The sequence below is a fragment of the Gymnoscopelus microlampas genome (genome assembly GCF_963454915.1).
Source record: "Gymnoscopelus microlampas genome assembly, chromosome: 3".
NCBI classification, from domain to species: domain Eukaryota; kingdom Metazoa; phylum Chordata; class Actinopteri; order Myctophiformes; family Myctophidae; genus Gymnoscopelus; species Gymnoscopelus microlampas.
Window position 1 is genome coordinate 17,306,565 of NC_139940.1, and position 10,074 is coordinate 17,316,638.

The 10,074-nt window shown below is 41.3% G+C and overlaps 2 protein-coding genes across 2 annotated transcripts in view; one reads left to right on the forward strand and one right to left on the reverse strand.

Annotated features, from left to right (window-relative positions):
- Positions 1–2,920: 2,920 nt before the first annotated feature.
- LOC311042515 (trypsin-2-like) lies at positions 2,921–4,543 on the reverse strand (the record flags this gene model as incomplete). The annotated part of the gene is made up of 5 exons (XM_084053295.1): positions 2,921–3,073; positions 3,312–3,448; positions 3,716–3,975; positions 4,168–4,321; positions 4,504–4,543. The coding sequence occupies 5 exons, from the start codon at positions 4,541–4,543 to the stop codon at positions 2,921–2,923; spliced, it is 744 nt and encodes a 247-aa protein (XP_083909421.1).
- Positions 4,544–6,866: 2,323 nt separating this feature from the next.
- Positions 6,867–10,074, forward strand: part of LOC311042518 (trypsin-like) — a gene marked incomplete at both ends in the record, with an annotated part of 4,752 nt that continues 1,544 nt past the window's right edge. The window contains 5 exons of the mRNA XM_084053299.1: positions 6,867–6,906; positions 7,353–7,509; positions 7,731–7,829; positions 8,783–8,946; positions 9,798–9,934. Coding sequence (XP_083909425.1) covers positions 6,867–6,906; positions 7,353–7,509; positions 7,731–7,829; positions 8,783–8,946; positions 9,798–9,934 — 597 coding nt within the window. The remainder of the gene's footprint in view (positions 6,907–7,352; positions 7,510–7,730; positions 7,830–8,782; positions 8,947–9,797; positions 9,935–10,074) is intronic.

The window sequence follows — 10,074 nt, forward strand, 5'->3', positions numbered from 1 at the left end:
CTTTTAATGACTATAGAGATACTGTGTACCGATTTGGGGGATTTTTGGCCCAAAATTGTAGGAGTACTGTTCAAAAATGTGTTTTGCACAAATCGGCCTCCTGGTGGCGCTATAAAAGGCCCATGTGAAAAATTTGGAGCAGAGGTTCGGCTTTGGCATCCAGGGACTGTGTGTGCACAGTTTCGCTGCGATCAAGCCAACGGTGCCAGAGATTAGCTGTACACAGACAAGACAGAATGACACACACACACACACACACGGACGGACGGACGGACGGACGGACGGACAGGGGGTAAAACATACTCTCTCGCCATGCCTTTCGGCCTGGCGGAGACAATGAGCCTAGTTGCTTCTTTTGGGCTTGTTTTCATAGACATGGCCACTTGTTTCTTTTGCGAAATCTGGCAACACATTGATAATAATTCCAGACTTTTACTTGTAACAGAGTACTTCTTCTACATTGCAGCGTTGATACTTTTACTTAAGTAAAACTTTTGAGTACCTTTTCCACTATTATGTGTCAATTTTGCAAGTCCTAGACATGAAAAAGTTTTAGAACCACTGAGCTAAGCCATTGGTTCTCAAAGTGGGGTCCAGGGACCCCCAGGGGTCCTTGAGGGAGTTCCAGGGGGTCCCCAGCTAAATGATGGATAGGTAGGAACCAAATGGACCCTTAATTATGGGTCTGCAATTCTGATTGTGACATATGGAACCGGGTCCATTTGGTTCCATTTTGTCAAATTAACATAGATTTTACAATATAAATTGGGGTCCCAAAGATAGAAATGTCATTAAATGGGGGTCCGTAGCCTAAATGCATGTCAACTGGGGGGTCCTTGAAATCAAAATGGTTGAGAATCACTGCTAAGAGCCATAAACAATCTTCTCTTATGGGGGTCCTGCCCTGGCATATCTTTTCAAATGGGGGTTAATACGTGTCAATTTGGGGGTCCTTGACAATGACATGGAAAAGTTTGAGACTAAGCCAACACACCCGCAGTAAAACTCACCTATTTGGTGGATGGAGAGAGATAATTCAATTCTCTTTCCACAGTCTGATCACACAGTGTTTTAGCAGGTTTTTTTCACCAGCCATGGTAACCCCTTTGCACTTTGCTCGACGTCTATGTGGAGTAACGTTATATTATGAGTTGTTTATTTCACTATAACAGTCTTTTATTACTTCTAAACAGGCAGCGCTTGTTGACAAACCGTGTGTCGTCGTGTTTGCTTGTGTGTGTGTGTGTGTGTGTGTGTGTGCGTGCGTGAGTGTGTGTGGGAGGGGGGAGCACGCGCGACAATTGGAGTACTCAAATCATAGTGGAGAAGAGAGTAACGTCACGCTTGATGTCACCGGAAAGGGCGGCGACAGAGCCTTGGCAGTAGCTTCTCGTGAGGCTGGGACCGAGGTTAGATCAGAGGGGCTCCTAATCCTCCTAATACACTCGTTACCCGTGTTGCCATGTCTGCTTATAAATGAGCATTTAAAAAAAAAGTGTAGTCGCTTCATTGGGCTTAATTGCTTTCTATTGTTTTTTAAGCCAGCGTTTCCCAATTTATTTTCATGTATATGTATTTGTCGCAGACCCACATCTGAAAATATGTGGTGCCAGGGACATAATATTTTGAATATTTTACTTTTTTTCCCAATATTTTTTGAAAATAGCAGATCTACAAGCTCACAACGTGTCATGATGTGACACGTTGTGAGCTTGTTGATCTGCTATTTTCAAACAGCCGATGTAAAAGTGGAAACAAATTAGCCTAGTTGCTTCTTTTGGGCTTGTTTATCGACACGGCCGCTTGTTTCTTTTGCAAAATCTGGCAACTGATAACCTGTATTACACCAAGGTATATAAAAATAAGGTACTAACATCTACGTCAATGAGAGTCAGGTGGACCAGCTTAGAACAAACATACTTTGGGCTTATTTTTGCTTGTAAAATTTGGTAGTTGTGGGTTGTGGTTTCTTGGGCTTAGTTGCTCATTTGGGCTTGCTTCACAATTTTAAATTTTAAGTATTTTAACCAGTGGTTCTCAAATATTTTGGACCCCCAAATTAATATGTATGCGTCACCTAACGTTTTGTGCCAGGGAGCCCCGTACTAGATTTGTGTTGTTAGAATGTTTCAAAAATCTTCCAAACATTCCACATTTTATTTCAAGATTTTTTGAAAATGGCAGATCTACAAACTCATTTTATTTCAAGATTTTTTGAAAATGGCAGATCTACAAACTCAAAACGCATCGCATCGCGATGCGTTGTGAGTTTGCAGATCGGCTATTTTCAATGTATACAGTATATAGGTTTAAAGTGCTCATAATGGCCTAGTGCCCGCAGGAGGCAGATCTTTGCAAAACATTTGTTTTAATATTACTCCTACAAATTTGGTCCAAACATCATGCAAATCGGTACATATTATCTCCATAGTCAAGTGATCAACAAGGTTGCGTCCTATTTTTCATATATTCCATCCTGTTTGGCGAATTCCGAACATTGCTGGCCCTCAATAACCTACCTGACCTGGCGGAGACCTGTGCTCCAAGGAGCACTTTTTCTAGTTTTTGTTCTTATTCTCATTTTCTTTTTTCTGTGTTGAGGAAACTGTGATGTCAATAGCATTTTTAATGCAAGACTGTGTTCAGTATTTTTTTTTTCTTTTTCTTTCTTTGTATAAACAAATAGAACAAATACACTTAGTCAATGTTATCTGGCATCAAGGAAGCAATTTTATTGATGGTGCAGGAACCCCTTCTGTGCTACTGGAGAGTGGCACATATCTGTACATCTCTCTCACTCTCTCTCTCACTCTCTCTCACTCTCTCTCACTCTCTCTCGCTCTCAGTTGTTCTCCCTCTACATTTCCTTTGCACGTCTCCAGTCCTCTGCTCCTGGTCCTCTGCGATGGGATGTTGAGGCCTAGCTGTAGTTAGTGAGGATTTCGTCGATCCAGGGTAGCAGAGAACAGACCTTGGTGTAGACTCCGGGGTAGTTTGGCTGAGCACAGCCGGTGCCCCAAGAGACAATGCCCTGCAGCTCTCCATTACAGACCAGAGGACCACCGGAGTCACCCTGAGCAAGGGGAGAGGACAGGAGATAAACGGTACAGGGCAGATGAGGAGAGGACAGGAGAAGACAGAAGAGGAGGGGCGAGAGGAGAGGAAAAGAGCCAAAAACATGGTATGAATTACAAATGAACATTTGCATTCATTCACATATTTGTCAAGGACAGTTGCAGTCATGTTTTATTTCCACCGCATATTATGGTCTACCAGTGTACCGTGTCATACAGTATATTATGTTTGAATACCTGACAGGAATCCTTGCCACCCTCCAGGTATCCGGCACACACCATGCGGTCAGTTATCTGGCCAGGGTAGGAATTCTCGCAGTCCTTATCAGACAAGATAGGAATATCCACACACTGCAGGTAAAATGGGTTGAACACTGGATGGGGTGATAGAAAGGTGGAGAGGGAGAAAGATAATACAATACAACTTTATATTCCACACAACGGGCTGGGTCTGTCACTCGGTATGGCATGACATAGAACCATGATAATTCATAAGCATAGACAGAAACACATGAGGGCATAAAAGATAGGAATAGGAATACGAAGATATTTTATGAAATACAAACATAAGAACATGATGCAAAAGAAGAAGATCATTGCAAGAAAAATAATTTCCTTGTCAGATCCCTCTCGCACCGTACCTGAATCAGTGTAGATGTTCCCCCATCCAGACACCAGGCACATGTCGCCGGCCCTGGGGCAGGCCTGGGGCAGGGCAATGGGCTTCACATACTCTGTCAGAGCGGCGGGATGGGCCAGCCTCATCAGCATGATGTCATAATCCAGAGTCTGGTAATCGTAGCTCTGGTGCCAGTAGATGGCATCAACGGACATGTACTGCTCTGTGCCCTCATACTTGTAGATGTGGTTTTCTCCCAGGAGGGCAATCAGTGAAAAGGGGCTGAATTAAGAGACAGAAGACCAAACAGGGACAGAGAAAGGCGCGTAAGAGAGAGACAGAAGGAGAGAGAGAGAGGAGAAATGTGTCTGCTTGTAATAATTTTACACTTGGATAGATGTATCCCTATCCTCTATTCAAAAGACATGCATTGATTTTCTGCAATTTCTTCATGAGCCATAATGTAATATTAACTTTTGCCAGCAGTGGGCAGCAGAGATGATCCACTTGTCGTTGATGAGCGAGCCTCCACAGTAGTGATAGCCGAGGTTGATTGACACCTGCCAGGGCTGGGAGTGAGCCTCACACTGGTAGCCTCCCACTATCTTGTCATCCATGGGGGCTGCCGCTGAAAGACAGGAAGGGGAGAGACAGATGTTACAATAAGACAACATTGAGAAGAACAGGTGCCCTGTTTGTATTTGTTTTTTCTTAATGGTATACAGAGTAAAATCCCCAGAGTTAAATCCAAATTGTACAAATGTAAAAATAAACATGTGTTTGCGTGTGACAGCTGAGCAAGTGTTTTACCTGCAGCACCCAGGAGTGCGAGTACAATAAGGCCGATCATCCTGTAGCTGACTCAAGTCTTCCTCTACCCAGACTGGACAGGACTGTAATGTCATTCACGGCATTTATACCCCATGCCATCCATCTATCTCATCTGTGTGCTGCCCAGATCCCCCCCCCCCCCTCCATCCAACCCCCACCCTGTTTACTCCCTCTGCCCCTGTTCCCACCCAGAAAATGCCCCCTATCTCCTAAATTGACATGTTATCACAATCTGGGAAAAGTCACACGAATAATCTTCATAGAGTTTCATTTTTCTCTTGCCGTGTTCACTCTGCCCTTAATGAGATCTTAATTTCATTATTTATTTTCTTCTTTATTATAGGGGCAATGCAAGTTAACATGACATATTCAGAAAAGAACAAAAATGATGTGCTGCACCGAGTCTATTGTTAATTTTCTAATCTTGTCTCTAGCTGGGCTTTAGGCTGCATATCATGCAATTAAAATATACAGCTCTCATTGTCTTAAAACCAGCATAATACACTACAGATACACGACCAATGTAAAATGCACTATACTGCTACACAATACAGTTCAAATAATACACATGGTCAAAATAAAAATATTAGCAATACAAAACTGGGAACAGCTTCGGTTTGTTTTTAGTCAACATTAAAGAGGGTTTTAATTTGTCTCACTCATACAGGTAGCCTACAAGCAGCTTGCTCCACAAGCTGCAGCATGTTCCACAAGACTGTGCTAACAACAATACAATATAACAACAACAAAAGCAACATATTCATAATAATAATAATAAATCTAATGAAAATAAGACAAATAAAAAGATGAATAAAGATACATAAATTAAGTAGCCAGCACTTAACCTTTGTTGCAAAACAAACAAGGTAATATTAATTTGATTTCTAATGTCAATTTGTTTCTATGCTTACAGGGCTTTATGAAGAAATCTGATTGTCCAAATGTAGTTCTATGATTAGTCATTTACAATTTCCATTCACCATGCTCCTAGTTACTCTGTTGTCTTGTCTTTCAATACATCTGGAAAGATGCTCTGGGGCTAGACTGTTCATACATTTGAAAACTAATTTGAGAAAACAAGAATGAATAAACCTCTCAAAGCACAAAGTACATCATATTTATTAAGTACAGTATGGGACAATGATGCCGCCGGACAGGTTTTATTTCCATTATTTCCTTTTGGTTCCTGTAGTTTTGTGCAGTAGGTCAACTGTTCCTTAGTGGTACCCAGTACAGTATGCAACATTATGGAATAAAGGCATGGAATGAAAAAAGAATGGATCAGAATTACAATGCAATAGAATAGCTTCATTTGAATGGAATATTTAACCTTTGGATAGTTCTTTGAGATGAATAATGTATTTTCCCAGGGATACCCGACCAAGACAGGCAGTAGAATAACACACATAGTTACAGATAGAAAACACACAATAATATTTTGATTCACGTCCATGAGAACTATAGATATAATTATTTTCTTGTATATCGAGTACATGTTCAAGTGTTGTCTGTCATGAGACTTCAAAGTTTTCCACTTTTGTGGACATATATCACAGGTGAGATTTTTCTCACGTCTCTTGGCTTGTTTTCAAGGGCAACCAAAAATACAACCTTAAGAGACCTTTTTTATGTCAGAGAGGCGAGCATATTAAAATGTTGAATTTACAAACATTCTATATTGAATAAGATTACATTAGATTTTTGTGCTGTAGGAGTTTTAATTAAAATGTCTCAGTGCAAAACGGGCTTCATTACGTATTTCCTATTTGTATTCACCAATGTAGAAAACAGAATTGTTGTTCATTTTGATGGCAGCCATCCCCAAAACTTTGTTTGGCTGTTTTCATTAGCCTGAGTTAATCATCAGAAGTGTGAAAATAGGCATGACCTTGGTCCTTGGTCGCTCTGTGGAACTGAGCCACTTGGAAGACACAGTGGGTAGTGTGTGCATGTGTGTGTGTGTGTGTGTGTGTGTGTGTGTGTGTGTGTGTGTGTGTGTGTGTGTGTGTGTGTGTGTGTGTGTGTGTGTGTGTGTGTGTGTGTGTGTGTGTGTGTGTGTGTGTGTGTGTGTGTGTGTGTGTGTGTTGGGGGGGGGGGGGGGGGGTGGAGGGGTGGTGGCAGTAGGCCGATAAGGAAATTGGGGCACGATAAGAAGCCAGGTACAGGGGTGCCAGTTTGGTGGGAGGGATGGGGTAGGTGGGGGTGAGGACTGGGATGTGGGTGTTTGATTAAAGGGGTGGGTGGGGGGTGTCAGAATGGACTTGGGGCACGGCACGTTAGTTGTATATAAGTAGGAGCCATGGTGTGGCCAGGTGTCTTCTGATCATTCACCAGACATCATGATGAGACTGCTGGCCCTTCTACTGCTGGTTGGAGCTGCTGGTAATCCATACACGCACACATGCGCACTAATACAGCCATGAGCACATCATGTATGGAAGAAAAAGCACATACATGCACACGCATGCTGCATGCACTCAAGTACATACGCGCACACGTAGTATATATGCCAGCAACGAAGATGCACACAGGCACGCACAGAAAAACACTATTAGGCTGCATGTAAAAAGAAAATACATTTTCTAAAGTTTAAAAAATAGCAAAAATAGCATTTCTACAAGCTCACAACACATCGCCATGAAACACGTTGTGAGTTTGTAGATAAGCAATTGTATTTTCTATTTGTTATAATGATGAAGTATACAGTATAGGGTTTAAGTGGTTAATACCAGCTGTGCGAATAATATCAAGTAGCCTACGATACAATGTGAATTGTTGTGAGCGTGTGACTAACAGAGTCTGTGTTCGTGCCCCCCTCCGTGTCACAGCGGCAGTGCCCCGTGAGGATGGGAGGATCATTGGCGGGCAGGAGTGTGAGCCTCACTCTCGGCCCTACATGGCCTCTCTCAACTACGGTTATCATTTCTGTGGTGGCGTGCTCATCAACAATCAGTGGGTGCTCTCTGTCGCCCATTGTTGGTACAAGTGAGTATGAAAAGAACTCAGAAACACTTTATTGTATGAGGTTCAGCTGAATCGTTAGTCACATTTGCAGTCTTTTTTACTGATTAAATAATCTAATATACTATACATATGATTCCTGTTTCATTGGATTTGTTTTGCATATATATGTATTTCTTTTACAATGTTTATCGATGTATAGACCGTGAATGACCTTTTTATAATGCCATCCTGTCCTCTCTCAGTCCCTACTATATGCAGGTCATGCTGGGAGACCACGACCTCCGTGTGCATGAGGGCACCGAGCAGCTTTACAAGATAGACACCATCATCTGGCACCAAAGGTGAGCAAAACCTTCCTTACACACATGAACCCCTAGTGTCCCTATTCTGGGACAAACATTGTGTGAACATGTCAGATCTACAAACTCAAAATACGGTTGAAATGCTGTATTACTTTAAATATCATCTATTCAAAAACATTTGAAAACATCTTGGCGCTGAGCCAAACTGCAAGAAAAGTGAAATAATTTAGAGAGAAAGGGCTTGCAACTCTCTTCTATTAATATTGCTCCACTTTATTAACCATGTCCGATCATGCATGGATGTTCTTAAAATTGTTAAAAACCAGTGGTATAAACTAAAACTAAAGTAACTAAGTAAATTTACTCAAGAACTATACTTACAATTTTGAGGTATTTTTACTTTACTGGAGTATTTCCAATTTTCTACTCCACTACATCTCAGAGGCAAATATTGTACTTTAATCCACTACAATTATTTGAAACCTTTAGTTACTAGTTACTTTGTACATTTTGATTATTATTACAAAACATACATTAACCCTATTTAGACTTTGGCTATTTCAAAATAGCCAATCTACAAGGCTCACAATGCGTCGCGATGCATTGCATTGTGAGCTTGTAGATCTGCTATTTTCAAAAGATTTTTATACATTTGAAAACTTGAAATGGGACATTCTGCATAATGAGTACTTTCTACTTTTGGTACTTTAAGTACATTTTGATACCAATACTTTTGTACTGTTACTCAAGCACATTTTGAATTCCAGACTTTTATTTGTAACAGAGTATTTCTATATAGCAGTATTAATACTTTTACTTAAGTACAAATTTGAGTACTTTTTCCACCACTGTTAAAAACCAATATCATTTAGAGACCTTTTCTTCTAAATGCATATTATCTGAACATAACAAATCATGGCGCTTCTAATAACAATCATCTAATTCCATCCATCAATACACAATGTCTTATTCACCTGTTATCTGGTTTCCAGCTATGACTACCAGACCCTGGACTATGACATGATGATGATCAAGCTCTACTTCCCTGTGGAGGTGACCGCGGCGGTGGCACCCATTGCTCTGCCCACGTTCTGTCCAATTGGGGGCATGCCCTGCTCTGTGTCTGGCTGGGGTAACACTGCCTTGGGAGATGAGGGTGAGCTGATACCATTGATCTGATTTGTACTGAAGCATTAACCCATTTAGACCTGTGGCCGATTCTACAAATGTCTCCAAAACCCTAACAGTTTTCTGAAAAACTATTGTTGCTATATCAGTGGTGCTCAAACTATTTCAATCCAAGGACCACCCAAAATTATATGGATTTGGCCACGGACCCCCATCTCAAAATATTTTTGTTCCAGGGACCCCCAGAAGCAAAGATTTGAGTTACAAATGTTCACGATTTTTCAAAAATAGCAGATCTACAAGCTCGTCCCTATGAGCTTGTATATCTGCTATTTCTTAATAGCCAAAGAAATAAACGTGGGGTCCAGGGACCACCAGCAGAGATTCCTCAAGGAGGTTCCACCTAAATGATGAACCAAATGGTCCATATGGCTTAATTTGTACACTCTCAGAGTTAAATCGACACAGAGGAGTGTACAGTGTAGATTGGGATCCGTGGCGTAATTCATATCAAACTGGGGGTCCTTGAAATTAAAAAGGTTGACAGTGGCTGATATACATTGTGTTTTTGTTACTTTCCGTACTAAGAGAGAGCACAACAAAGCAGAATGCCTGCAACACTCAAGTTTGCTTTCTGTACTATCAATACTTTTGGCAGGACAAGGTACACAAACCTAATAGATTTGTCTCTGCTTCAGACACACTTGATCTTTTCTCTTGGTGTATTTTTGTACAAACATTGCATCTAATTTTTCCCCTTTGTTTTGAAAAATGAAATAGAAGAATTAACTAACCAGCCTTTTACCAACTACTGTATGTTTTCTGATATATTTGCACAACCATTTCTCTCTTTCTCATTGTGTGTTTGGCCTGTTTCAGTCAACATGCCAGTCCTTCTGCAGTGCCTGGATGTGCCCATTACGGATGAGGCCGACTGCGAGAATGCCTACCCCGGTATGATCTCTCGCCGGATGGTGTGTGCTGGGTACATGGATGGAGGCCGAGATGCATGCAATGTAAGTACTACCTCAGAAAGACAAGAAGAAGCACCGTAGTAATTTGTTGAGTGATTGACCTAGTTGCTTTCTGTGGTTGGGAAAGTTTGCCTTTATGTAGGCTACAGCCACAGCGATTGATAACGGAAACATCTTATCAC